Source organism: Thunnus thynnus, chromosome 4 (assembly GCF_963924715.1).
Source record: "Thunnus thynnus chromosome 4, fThuThy2.1, whole genome shotgun sequence".
Classification (NCBI taxonomy): Eukaryota; Metazoa; Chordata; class Actinopteri; order Scombriformes; family Scombridae; genus Thunnus; species Thunnus thynnus.
The window spans coordinates 27,127,497-27,142,386 of NC_089520.1; the positions used below are offsets into that span (position 1 = coordinate 27,127,497).

General features: G+C 40.7%; 1 protein-coding gene across 1 annotated transcript in view; it reads right to left on the reverse strand.

Annotated features, from left to right (window-relative positions):
* The window catches only part of prickle2b (prickle homolog 2b), an 88,599-nt gene extending 75,157 nt beyond the window's left edge, over positions 1-13,442 (reverse strand). The window contains exons 1-2 of the mRNA XM_067588032.1: positions 13,245-13,442; positions 11,967-12,052 (exon numbers count right to left, since the gene is read on the reverse strand). Of these exons, the coding sequence (XP_067444133.1) occupies positions 11,967-12,052; positions 13,245-13,286 (128 nt within the window). The 5' untranslated portion in view covers positions 13,287-13,442. The remainder of the gene's footprint in view (positions 1-11,966; positions 12,053-13,244) is intronic.
* Positions 13,443-14,890: the final 1,448 nt, after the last annotated feature.

A 14,890-nucleotide genomic window follows, 5' to 3' on the forward strand; every position in this document is an offset into this window, starting at 1 on the left:
GTTTGACGTTTTCAGCTCCAACCGACTAGGCCATACATGTTTCCAGTGTTGGGTATCATAATCATAGTCAAAGCTAATTTGAGCTCTTCCAAAAATCAAATTCAAGAATTGGAGCAGTCTGTCTGCTAGCTGCAACTACAAGGGTATCAGGTTGAGAAATAAATCACAGAGGGGGGTTTACAATGAAAAGCTACCTTGCTGGTGAGTTACTCTGCTCTCTGGTTTCACGAGATTTTCAAACTTTGCAAATGGAAGGCATACCTCCACAGTTCAAGCACTCTTGGGACCAGGCTACTTAGTGAAGAATGAATCAGGAATACATACATATACATATCTAAGCAATGCACTCCACAAAAATCTGGTGGTTTTGATTCTTTTGATGCGTGTGTCTGTTTTATGTTTCACAGGAGGAAGTTAATCAACTGCCACTGCCAAAAATGAAAGCTATTTGGTATCTAGCAAAGCAGCAGATTCTCCTGCTGATTAGAACATCTATTTGGCTGAAGTAAAAAATTAATTCATCTGTAAGGGAAACAAATGAGCGCTATGTTTGGAACTGATAACTTAACATACCTTAGACAACTATAAAATCCAGTTATGGACTGGGTTTCAATTTCAATAATGTAGTTTTTTTTTTTCTTGGACTGAAGCAACTGAATGCTGATCTCTTGATACTCCACATAATTAAAAAAAGAAAAAACAACAAGCGTGTAATGTTTTCCACAAAGTTGTATTCTTAGCGGGGTTCAAAAAGCTTGTGAAAGAGTATTCAGATCATGGAACTCTAAACATTATATTGAACCACAACCAATAACAACCACAAAAACAATGCAATTTTTATTCTCTGTGGGTACTATGTCTATACAGTGCAGCATTTAGCTTCTCTGTGTTATTGACCACAAGGAGAGAGACAAACACTCTGACGTCAAGTGAGCAACACCAACCTCTTTGTTTCTGGTTGTCTTTCTCCCCAATGTATTTAGAGTCTCTCTATACTTATTTACTCTGCTTGCGCCTATTGTCATACTGATAATGCAGTACTTGTCTGGACTGTTGTCAAGGCAGCAGCAAACTTACAGCACACTCATCTCCTTGGCAACAGGTCAACCTGCATAAATAAACTTGGCCAGATGAGAGATAAAGAAAGACAGCGGAGAGAGCGAGATAGAAGATGAGTGCTACATTCAAATATGCAGAGCTCTAAGTAGTTAAACTGCAGCAACAGAGCTACTATTTTGCACAATGAGAGTGATGATGGCTTCAATCTGATCACTGACGTTACTCTGTCAGGTGTCTGCCTCACTGGCTCCGATTTCCACCCATCTTAATCCAAATGACTCAGTGTCTATGACTGTGTTGTGCCCACGCTGTCTCTTTGCAGCACACAGGCCTTAAAAGTATATGTTCTCATGTCTGAACCAGCTACAGCTTGCACTATGTAACTATTATGCTGTGTTTAAATTCAACCTGGCCCCTGCGTCACATGTAATCTATCTATCCATCTGTCTCCCTACAGTTCATTTGTCTTCACTCTGAACTCTATAGCAAGTAATACTATCAAAAGTTTAGGGAATGCAAAAAGTAGAGTTAGACTGATAAATCTGCTGGGCCAATATATTGATATTGTATCGAAGGTTAAGAGTTGTGATCACCATGTTGCTTTTTGAGACAGTACTTAGGAACAGCGATGCTTTGAGCTAAATGCTAACATCAGTATGCTAACAAGCGCTCAATGGCCACGCTTACATGCTGATGTTTAGCAGGTACTGTATGTTTACCACGTTAACCATCTCTTAGGTTAGTGTGTTAGCATGCTAACATTTTCTATTTAGCACTAAACACAATACAGCTGTGGCTGATGGGTATTGATCATAAACTATTGGACAAATTATAATGGTGACCTGATGATGGTGCTAGATGAAAAGTTAGGGGATCATCCAATGTATTGCAGTTTATCTTGAGGAGGGCATGAGTGTCTGTACATAATTTGGAGATCCATCCAAAAGTTGTTGAGACATTTCACTCAAAATCACAAACTTAATGGTGCTACAGGGAAAGTCAGGTGATCACCAGGGTTCACCCTCTGGGTACCACGGATATCTGAACAAAATTTAATGGCAGTCCATCCAGTAGTTGTTGAGATATTTCATCTGACTGATCAACAGACTGACATTGCCACCCCGATGTCATGCCACTAGTGGCTTAAAAATGTAAGGGATCCTCATCAAACTGTGTAACTATATACAAAAAACAATATGTCGATTAATATAATGTATATAAATATCATACACTATATATATTATTAAACTCTCAAATGCTGATACTGTATCGGTCTCAAAAATACAGTATTCAATGGGCTAGAGCAAAAGCCATAAAGGAGCAGAATTGCAGCATATTTATCCAGGAAAACACTCCAACACCACACCCAGTACATCCACAATCATTACAGTGAATAGTAGTCTCCTTGTCTTCTCCCTGATTTGTGTGTGCGCTGACCCAACGTCTCAGTGAAGCAGTATGTTACCTCAGGCCTCTGTCAGAGGAAGCTGGCCATGCCTCAGAGCCTTTTCTCATCTCCTGCTTCCTGCTCCCCTCCTCCATTCTCTCTGCACCCAGATCAGTTGATAGATACCTGTACAGCTTGGCACTGAGAGCCGGCCTACTCTCTCATCCATGAAACACAGGCTTCTCTTAAGAGCCTCTCCGCTATTAATACTCACACACACACACACACACAAACACACGCACACGTGTATATACAGACACATGGGCTGAAGAAAAAGCAAAATAGTCAATAGAGACAAGAGTGTCAGTGAACCAGTTGAAGAGAAGCAGAACAGCATCACAGCTCATCCAGCCTATTACATTCAGCTTTGACTCATCCAGAACTGTGAACAGAACCAAGACGACACTTCGCCCACTCCTCAGATGACAACAAATCGCAGACGGAGGCAGACAGGAAGAAGGAGAAGCAAGAAACAGAGAGGGTGAGTAATAGGAACATTCAAGGGTCAAAGCGTCACGAATGGCCGTGAATTAAAAGGGTCCAAATGACAAACATGCAATTTTACACAAACGAAATTCAATATGCACAAGTTGAACATACTTAAGAAATTGTATCGGTTTGGTCATTTCAAAATGAGACCTCAAAATGCTCAATCAATACAGAAAATAAGCCTTGTGTTTTCTCCTCAGTGCTCTTTGATGGAGTGGCTGTCTGGGCTCTTTCTTTAATATTAGACGGCAACAGTCAATTCTCTCAGGGTCAATATGCTACTTAAGCTAACCAATAATCAGTGTGCGAGCTGAATCAATGAACCAATCAAACACTTTAACAGTGCAGAGTCATCAGGCTCCTTGTTCACAGTTTGGACAAATGAGGCTTTGCTTCCTACGGGATTTGGGGTCTGTAATGAAAATAGGGTACGTTGTTAATGTAATGGGGAAGTCAATGAGAGACTGTCAGCGTCTCTATAATTTATGAGGTTACCCTAATAAACAAAGTGATGTTCTGCGTCCAGTGTCGTACATGTCTGAGCAGGACCAGCTCATTTTCATAATAGGACATTCCAGATTATGTATCAGGATGACAACTTGGATAAAACACTACTTTGCAGTTGTGCAATGCTGACCTCTATTGGTTGTTACTGATCTTAGACATAAAACAGGGCAGCCTTTTTCCAAAATCACTAGCACTGAGAAAGTCTTCCAAACACACAAAATCCATCCAGGACTGCATGTTCAAACCTCGCTGTTGGCTCTGATCAAGGATTTTCTCTTCCACACACGCACACCCCCGGATGGGAACAGGTGGCTGGACAGAGAGAGCGAGGGGGATAAAACAAGAGGAGAGATTCAAAGAGGTCTTTGAAGTGGTGCGCTGCTTAAACCTCACTGCACCGGGCTGGCAGTCTTTAAACGGGATGGATGATGAGGAGATGCATGGATGGATGGGTGGATGCAGGGAAGAAGCAAGCACATACAGCAGCATGAATGAATGAGTACAGATTTATGAGAGGGCAAAGGACAGAGGAATTAATAGATAAATAGTGGTGTGTTAGAATAATTTCTTCAACAGGCTCATCTTCTCTGCACCCATTCATCTAGTGCTGAAATGTTTAATCCATTGGTCAATTGATGGAGAATCGTCAACTATTTTGATAATTGATCAATCATTTAAGTCATTTATTGCTGATTCAATTTGCTGTTTGTCTCAAAACAAGCCAATTCAAGACATAAAATTGGGCTCTGGGATATTGTGACAAGCTTATTTCTTTACTATTTTCTGACTAGGCTAAACGATTAGTCAAAAGATTAATCAGTATTGAAAATGAATATTAGTTCCATCTCTATACCAAGCTGGTAAAGGCACAAAATTGTTATTATACAAACATGGAATATCTCTAGAGCCAGGCCAAATTCAGTCGTTCATACAACCTTTAAGAAAACCAGACTTTGATGTGAGAGAAGCTTTAATAATGAAATGACAAATTTTTTCAACTCAAGTATTTTCAAATGGCCTGATATTTAGATCAGCAAGTAGCTGTTCATACTACTGAAAGCTTGTGTACCTTCTGGGAGATCTTAGGGCTTACACAGCAGGATCTGAATGAGAATGAAGGTGAGCAGGTGTGTGTGTGTGTGCGTGTGTGTGTGTGTGTGTGTGTGTGTGTGTGTGTGTGTGTGTGTGTGTGTGTGTGTGTGTCTGTTCTAACGTAGTGAAAACTGCTATGGAGCAGTAATAATATGTGTGAGTGTGACAGCAATGGAAAGAAAAGTGGTGGAGTGAGTGTGTGTGTGTATTATCATTGCTTGCAAGATATGCTTTAAATAACATAAATTAACATCTGAACTATACAATTAATCAAAGATACGACTCTGTTCAAAGCAGAAACAAAGAAGAACATTCATTTGCAGCTCCAGAGAGTGTTGATATCAGTTAGCTGAAGTCAAAATCTCCAGACTCCACCAGTCAAAATGCAAGAAGCAATTTAAAGGAGCAATGGTTAGGATGACATGAATTAACTCTCTTATTGGGGTGGGCGTGTTGGAATTGTAGGCCTGTGCACAGTAAATGCTAACTTGCTGTGCTTATGACATCAGTGAGCCTGCATCCTTTTATTCCCGGTGACAGTTCAAAGGCAGCTTAGCACGCTAAGCCTTCATTAAGGCATGGATCAGCACCAGGGCAAAAATCGGGGTGAATTAGCATCGCCAGTGCACAAGTCAGGGGGAATTACAGAGGTTTCCTGGAGCTAGAAGTTGTACATGGCTACAACCATGTTATGCTTATTTACAGTAACAGCAGATCGCATCACAGTTGTGCAAAAAAGATGATTTAAATTTGGATGGAGAGACTTTTTAAACCTAATATCAGTTAGGCTATGCTGAATACTTTTTTGATACACTTGTGTCTGCAATATTACCGTTCCCTTCGCTGATGGTGATTTGTAAGGTAGCACAACAATCCATCTCATCCATTAGGTGGGTGGAACAACACTGCTTTTTACACTGTGAACCTCTTTCTGTCTCTACTTCATCCCCTCATTCATGATGACTGACATGTACAATGACAGTTACACAAGCAGAAAACCACATAAATATGATTTTGATGGCATTGTAATGACCTGTATAACAATATGTATGAGTTCATTTTTGAAAAGCTGTTTAAGTGGTTTTGAAGAAGTGAGATATAGCAGACTGATTTCATAAGAAGACAGTAAAAGATAGCAATAATGATAATAATAATAAATACCCCTCCCTGTTAAGTTTATCTCTATGCATGAGCCTATATATATAACAGCATATTAAACGCACACCCATACACACACATACCATCTTCTGTGAGAGACTTAAAAGGATTTTCTGATGCCTATCGCTCTTAATTCAAATGCATGAGCACCTGTTAGTGATGACCTTGATAAGAGAGGCAGGGAAAATACTCTAGATGTGGATCAGAGTAAAGCTACTGGCTTTAATGCAGGAGCTACCAGAGAGCATTACACAAACTTACACAGCTGTCCTATATTATAAAGCATTATAAAGACGATGGGAAAGGGAATGTGATGGGTTTGATTAAATAACATTGAATTATTCCATACTGTTGAAGTACAAAGATACACTTTGTGCAGATTAAGGAGATGTTGTATTTTTTACTGATCATGGATTGTACTACGGATTTTTACTATATGGTGTATGATGTACAGATTCAGTATTATGGTTTATCCATGAATATATTTCAAAAGCTTAAATGTCTCATAGGAAATGTGCCAATGGCTTTGTTGTCACCTCAGAACTAAAAGAAATGGTGGATCTTTGTGTCTTTGTGTTACTCACTTATTTACTTACTCACTCATTTAACATTTCTTCTTCATTTTTTTTAATATTCACATACCCACTAGTGATTGCTTAGCTTTCATTATCTTAGATGCCACAGCTGTCACAGTTTTGACCTTGGCCCTGGGAAGAGTCAGCTACCCTTGTTGACACAAGTGACTACTGGACTTCTGGCTTCTAAGCTGGACTTGTTTGCCTCCTGCTGGTCAGTTTAGTGCACTTCACAACCAGAGAGGAAAACAGCTAAGCACTGAACAATAGAGCTCCCTTGAAATAGCTTGTGAGAGCATCTTACTTTCATAAATTTGACATAGCAGTTTTTCATCTGATTTTTTTAAAAGTTGTTAGCACACAAGATGCCAGGAGAGGAGTTAAAATGAGACGAGATCAATTAAAAGTGTTAATCTATGTCAATGGGATATCAATCAGGGAGAGACAGGCTGATTGAGAAGGTTTGCTATAATATGGGAAGTTGCTTATAAGATAAGAATATTTTTCATTTCACATAAAAAAATAATAACTCCTTCTTTCATGATGCTTCACTGGAAGTGTCATCTGCTATCTACAAATAAGTCATCTACAAACCAAATAAGACAAAATACAAAATATGATAAGCAACTACAAAGATGATGCAGCTAAAAAGAACATAACTGCCACAGTCCAAATGACAAGTATAATTACAGCACTCAGTGGACACATTGATCTTTGAATGGCTCAGCTTGAATGGTACTAAAAAAAGAGTCACAGTGGTGAGGATCAGTCCATATGGAGTCATACTGTTTCTTCCACAGACAAGCAAGACAAATAAAAAGAAAATGGAGCTATATTCTGTTGACTGAACAGCAGCATTGCAGTCTGTTGTTACCATGACGCTGAGAATATACACAGGCATATACTTCAGTCAATAAACCTTTATTATGCTGCAATCTGGAGTGCTTAGGCAGTCAAACTTGTGGGGCAATGCTAATGATACAGGAGCTCCAGAAAGTTACAAAAGCAATAACAAGCACAGAGCACTATAGAGCAACCCGACACTTTTCAGGGTTTTCTGTTACATCCACAACCCACCTGGTGGATGAGATGACACTACCTGCTGTTGTGCCTTATAGCTCACTGCTTACACATCCATCTCTCTTTTACACATGACGTTGACACCATTGTTCTGTTGAGGAATGCTCCACATAAACCCACATATGCCCCTTCTAAACACAGTCTCACACATGCATGCTCTCTTTGTCTCTGGCTCCAGAGGTGACATATGAGCATAATCTGTATGATAAGCAGACAAGAGGGATCATTTCCTTTCTCCATATAGAGTCTACAAATACACGGCCATCCAATAAACCATCCACAACAAACACAATTCCACTCTATCACACCAAATCAAACAGAGGCAGAGGAGGTGTAAAATAATCAGACAGCAAAGCGATAAATTGGGTTGGTATCAAAGCTCGGGCTTGAAAACTGCATACATTCAGAATATCTAATGAAATCATATCTAGGAATCACAGAGTACTTTCTTGCCAGGGGCATCGAAACACTGTGTGCATTCAAAATTACAAATGTGTCGAGATTGTGTGCCTGCTTCCAACAAATGTTCCGATAACTGTGCTCATTACTAAAACTCCAGCCAATCTTAACCAACATTGAGAGAGGAAATGAGTGCTGAGATTCAGCTGTGGTCATTTTCTCTATCTGTGACCTCTGTGTGTTTTTCTGTGTCACATCAGCCTGGCTGTTGAATTTTGATGCCGGGATTTCATTGGAATTCAGCAGCTGACCGACAGGCCCCCTAACATCACAGCCGGCTGCACACGCAGACCATCCTCGTTTCCGTGACCGCCATGCAAAAAAAATCATTACCGTCAAATCAAATGCGGTGTCTTCTGTCTTTACCTCGGTAATGTGCTATGATCAATAGAATGAGATGGGCGGAAAACAAGGAGACATGGCAGACAGAAAGAAAGGAGCTAGCAACAATGGGCTGGACAAGTTCAGCCCAACACTGTCTGAGAACCCAAAGGTCAAACTATGATTTATACTGTATCAGGGCTCCACAGCTCTCTGGGTCAGTCATACATCACATGACCCCGCAGCCCTGTCAAAATATAACCCCTTCAAAATCAATCAGCTCTAAATGACAAAGACAAAACACACCATTTACACAATAAAAAGCCCCGCTTAACATGTCATTTGCCTCCTGACCCACATGAGTGTTACCATGCACCACAGATGTTGCTGCTTTCTGCGACAAAACAAGCCACAGGAGAAAGAAAGAGAGCAGGCCAGGGAGTGTTTTCGTGCCTTTACTGATGGAAACTATCAAGTGAGTAGTCTTACCATCTCCATGCCAATACACACACGCAGCTTTAGTGATAAATCTGCTAAGTTTCCATTGTGTGGCACCGACCACCAATGGCTTCTTCTTTCTCTCAAACTGAGTCTTCTTTTTCTGCACCGAAATAGCCAGAGCCCATTCATATGCCTGGGCACCCTGACAGTTTTATTTGCCAGGCCGTCTTGTTAACACAGTGAATAGTGGGGCCGGCTTGTGTTATGCAGATCACACTGGGTTACCGAGGGGACAGACGTCAGCAAGCCATTCAGGGCCGGGTTAAAACTCAACTTCAATCCCTCTTGTTCTTCTGCAGCCATCCTCCATTGCCCTGCTCTTCTCTCCTCCTCCTCACCACCGCTTTTAGCCAGCTAAAGTTTCAGCTAAGGCCCTGCTGTATACAAGGACAGGCTTTGTCCAGCGCCAGTCAGCTCTGGCAAACATACCACCTGAAGTTTTAATGTTGTGCTGCTGGCTGGAGGAAATGAAGGAATCGCAAATGGCAAGATCTCATGGTTTAAATCCTCCTTTATAAAATGATTCATGAGCTGACCTAACCCTTAGCAACAGTTCAAGTGTAACCTTTTAAGCGTACATTAGGCACAACACACTAGCATCGTGCAGAAGAGAGTCATGTGATCTGGCTGATCAGATGGCACATTCACACTCAGGGCTCATGTTAATAAGTCTGGTAATGAGTCTCATTAGCACAAGAAAAATCAATCAAGCCAAAGGCAAGCATTAATAATTCAGAAGGAGCATGTTGTGCAAGGAGAATCTACTCCTGCTTCTAACCTGCCCAGAGCAGTCGACTCAGCTTACTGAGTTACACATGCAGGCACACTCATACACAAGCAGCCAGGTAACAGTAACTCCTCTCATCTGTCCTTTTTCTACCCTTTTTGTGAAACAACTTCCACCACCTTATCCTGGGAGATCTTAAGGGATGCTGAGACAAGAACAGTGTCCTGTCCACCATGCCTGTGAAGAAGCCAGTCCGTGCTAGGTGCACTTCCAAAGGGGGGTAGCCAATGGGCATCTATCCAGATGCATGAACCGTGAACTGGCTTCTGTCAAAGAAGCAGCAGTTCAATGGTAAACTTCTACCACACAGAATGAGGCTGGATACCCTGCAAAATTCTCCTTATTTCAGTCGCTTGTTTCTGCAATCAAATTCTTTTGGTAACTAGGAAAGATTTGTGTAATCAAGCTTTTTTGGATGTTGAAGTTTGCAGACACGGGCTGTTGGGTTTAACACTCGCATCTGAGTCAAATAAAATCCACAGTGAATTCTTGAGGGTAATGTTTCGGTAGGCCCGGGTGATTCTAAATATGCAACACTAGACTGGCTCCTCTCTTGACACTGAATGGGAAATGCCTCAACACACTCAGTCAACCTACTACAACAGACCAGTCTGAGACGACCCCAGGAGCTCAGGGCAGTAGAACCATAGTGCCATATATAGAGGTTGTATGGAACGGGAAAAACAGTGCCTGTACTGTATTCTCATTCATTGAATATTTAGAGGATTGTCAATATTTCAGTGAATTCTGAGACATACATATGTTAAAAGTGTAGAGTATGGTAGGAGGACGGTGTAGCGTAGCCTAGCACCATTCACTGTTCATTCTCTGAGAGCTCAACTCTCCTGGCTGTCCTCTGAGTCAAACAACAAATGTCTATGAATGCATGAACTACACGTCAGAGAAAACTGGGAACTCTGCTCTGAAACTAATAAAATTCAGAAAACTTCTTTTTTGGTTTGTTTTAAACTATTATTTTACTCATGTGAACTGAGCAAAAGGCAAATGGCACATATTCTATTTAATCAGAAAATACACTTTGTGCACACCTGCACCCTCCATCTCCCCATCTCTAACCTTCAGGGTCATTTTAAGTCCAGCACATCCCAAAACACACCATTACTACCATACCTTGCCAAATTAACATGAAAACACATCAGGAAGGAAATTCTTTGTGGAACTGACAAGTTTTCTTCTCAGGAACAAAGACTTGTTGGAGCTATAAAACAGCCTTTTTTCTCCTGCGCACACAAAGTCGAGCTCCTGAAGTCTGTGTCCACTGACAACGTTTTATTCCAGTTTGCTGGAGGGGAAAAAGTTGACTTTTTATTGTGGGACTGCAAAGACAGGCAATTAAAGACAGCATTCCTGAGCCTGCTGTTGCCTCTGTAATAGTTTACTTTACAGCAAAGGAGGCTGGATGGTCTTTACGGTCCAAACCCTCCCCTTCTATTGTGGATTCCTATTAGAGGAGAAAATTCCTGACAAATCCATTCCAATAAGGACTATGGTGACTCCACCAGGGTGTGATTTATTCAGTGCAAGGTGTAAAGAAATCAAAACTGAATAAAAATACTACCGTAAATTTTTTTCAGACTGCTCAGCTTTGTTGAGATTATAATTTTGGACCACTGCTTCCCAACTAATCCTCATTGGATCACGTCAAGCGGCTCATTGTTTTGCATGATCACCATGTAGGAATGTGTAATCAGTACATAATGTCCCTTGGGGCTTTTGTTATTTTTACAAACTGTGCTTGAGCAGCCACTAAACAGTAAAAAGAGACACTAGTATAGCTCACAACATCTCCTTTAAGTCAGTGTGATTGGTGATTATAAGAGTCAGCTGAGAGTGGTCAACATCACTATGTGATGCTTTGTGTATTGTGTTCCAAAAACAGAGTCGCACACTCTATTAGTCACACTCTTTCACACACTAACCCAAACCACCTGCACTTCATAGCAGGATCACATCTTTTTACAGTATACAGTACACACAGCATGACTAAATGAATGTCCTTCCTGCTGCATGAATGGTCTCTACAGTAAAAACTATTATCTTAGGGCACACAGGGGCAGAACAATCCTTTCTCACAGTAGTATGCATGGCTGATTCTATTCAGAGTACCAGGCATCTGTGAGGGTTTACCTGAATGCTTCTCTACTTAAATAAGAAACCCTAGAGTTGTTTTTTGTACTATGTATGCCACAATGCAGGATGGGTGCTTTTTCAAATTGTGAGTGTTTCAGTGGCTTTATCAGATGGTCACGTGTCACTAAAGATGGGGCAGCAAAGAATTCATGATTTTGACTCTCATTGTGAATTAATTCTGTGATGGATGCTTCAGTTGAGTGCAAGAAAGACCGCAAGAGTGGTTAGATATCAAGTGAACTTCTATCTGTAGTGTGGATACATCTGCATCTCAGAGAGGAAACCTTCTGTGTGGGCATTAATGTCATTTTGGTTCATGAAGTGAAGCGATGCTGTATACCTCCATTTATGCAGGGAAAAGCCAGGACACTGCTCTCCACAGGTGATACACGGCTGTCCTCTCTGTGGCTCATCCGCAGGGTTCAGCTTGGGGAGACACAGGGACAGTAGATGATGGGTCACAGCTTGAACCAGTAGATACAGTATTCTGTCCCTTTAGACAACAACATTACCAGACAACCTGAGACTCTGAATGTCAGTTTGTCATTGGCTAACTGTTGGTTTTTTTCAGCAGGTAACTCAAGTTACTTCTGTAGTCCTTAAAGGATAAAGTTCACAATTTTTCAAGTCTGTCCTAAAACAATAGTCAGGTGCCCATATGAACATTGACACGTCATGTTTTTCTTGCTGTAATCACTCCGCCTGTTCATACTGACCATTAAGAGATCCCTTTATGATGCGCTTTCAATGTAAGTGATGGAGGACAAAATCCACAGTCCTCCTTCCGTGAAAAAACGTATTTAAAAGTTGACACTAATATGAGGCTTCAGCTCTCCAAATGAGTCAAATCAAGTAGATATCTTTAAATGTTTCAGTCTTTTCAGTCCCTCTTTTTGTTATGATCCTTCCACTGCAGCTGAACAGGAAAACACCGTCCATCAAGACACAAAGACGGAAAGACTGTAACTGTAGAATATAACCACTTTAATTGACGACGAGATGATGAGATGGTGGAAGCCTCATATTATCGATAGATACAGATAATGGTCAGTGTGAACAGGAGGAACGATTACTGTGAGCAAAGCCTGTTTCAGTGTCCATATGGGCACCTGACTATTGTATTAAGACAGACTTGAAAAATTGTGAACTTATCCTTTAAACTCGTTTGGAGTCAAAACCAGATGACATTATAATGTTCCAATTCAACACATGTTTTAAATGAAGTTACGACTCATGTAAGCTGCAATAATTACAGATAATTTGTTAATTATAAAATAAACAGATCTGATAAAACATTTTGGCTCTTGATCAGGTAACAGGGATGTGTGTTTACAGAAGTCATCACATATATTCAATAAAACCACTGATTTAAACAGGAAAACATGTCTGTGCTGTTAATGAGGCTTATACCAGTGCTTTATCTTTACTGAGCAGATGTAACTTGATGCCCTTAGCAACGGGACAGGGAAGAAACCACACACACACACACACACAAAAAAAAACTTCACATGACCAGAAAAGTCACATGCATATTTTTTAATTAAAGCGCAAAAGCATATGGGGATATACGCAATGGAAAACATAAAACCTACAGTATAACTTTGTCTTGCCTACCTACCGATCTGCTGGAATCTCTCCTCTTGGAGCTGCGACTGAACATGACAGGTTGATCCCAGAACAGTGAACGTACAGTCTGCTACTACCGAGACAAAAGGCGCACAGGGGGGGAAACTGGAGATCAGTGCGCACTTGTTAAAAAAAAAAACGCTCAAGTCTTTTCCAAACGCTCAGAGCTCTGGCTGCAGTACGAGTCCCATTAACCTCGTTCATTAATGAATGGAGCTGCGATGTTCCGGGTGGCAGCTCCACCCTGTTTCCGCACAGCCAATCGAGGACCAGTGAAAATTCTTTCCAAAAAGAAAAGGACAAACTATCATCAGACTTGGATAAATTCCAGTTATGCAGTGCTAAATAACAGTGTGGATGAGTTCTGACGTCCAGTCTGAGAATATCTCAAGGCAAATAACAGACCCTGTAATCACCGAGAAAATAAATGTTTTTTGTATTCTCCTTCAAAACATCCTCCCTTTATATAACTTGCACCACTTTCCTATTACTCACTATAAATTGTCAAAACTTTCAGATGCAAAGGTGAATGCATTGACTCAGGGACAACAGAGTATTCTTTCCTCTTGTTCCCACTCACAGCTTCATTCCATCACTATCCTACACTCTCTCTTTCTCCCTGCACATCTTGTAATTCACATTTTTACAGAAAAGATTAATTCGTGACTTCTAGTCATCTTACAAGAATACATCTGCCATGTGCCCCACGGGGCGTTTTTCTCTTCTCTGTGGTCTGACAGTGTTGACTCTCTTCAGCAAGTGCCTATTTATCACCAGAGAGAAAAGGCTTTTGAGCATCACCAGCACAGGCTCAGGGCGCTCTGACTCAAGAGGCACTCTTCACCAAGATGTGCTTATACTATATTATTATTTCTAGACACACATTTTGCTCAAGGCTCTATTCTATTATGCAGCCCTGTCAGCCTCTCAAAACTTCAGGAATGAACAAATAGTGTGGGATGTTCTTGGATTTCATCTTCCACCCATTCCACAAAGACTTGCTGAAATATTTATTGTATTTTCAGCCAAGAACGAGGGTCAATTAAAGGTTGAAATCAGAAATTCAGTCCAAAATTCATGTTAGCATAATGACCATGGATACTGGAGTAGTCCATTTACAGAAAGTCAGGTAATAGTGTGCATGTGAATGGTTTTCACTGCATTATGATTCATTAGATAGTTAACAAAAGAACCTCACCACAAGTTCTGGAGCTTTCGAGCAAATCACACAATCTCAACTTTTAAACCAACATGTGCTAGAAGTGCTCAGAAATTTTTTTTACTATATTAACATTTACAATTCCTTGACAGCTGGGAAGAGTTCATCTACTGAGTAAGATCATGTGATAAGACTGAGAGCTCCAGATCAGCTACTGATTGGACCTCGTAGTGCGATCTTGTCAACAACTGTCTCCAAGATCAAGAATGAACTCAGTAAATTCAGTTTCTTAGGGTGATAAACCTTGTTAGTTACACTAATGTATTGTGGCACCCAATAATAATTGGGCATCTAGTATCTATCAGATATCTGTGTCACTTTATTACACCATTTGTTGTGTAAATGATGCGTCAGGTGTGTATGAAACCCCGCCAAAATAAAACTGATTCTAATGCAAAACACTGATGTGATCCTATTTC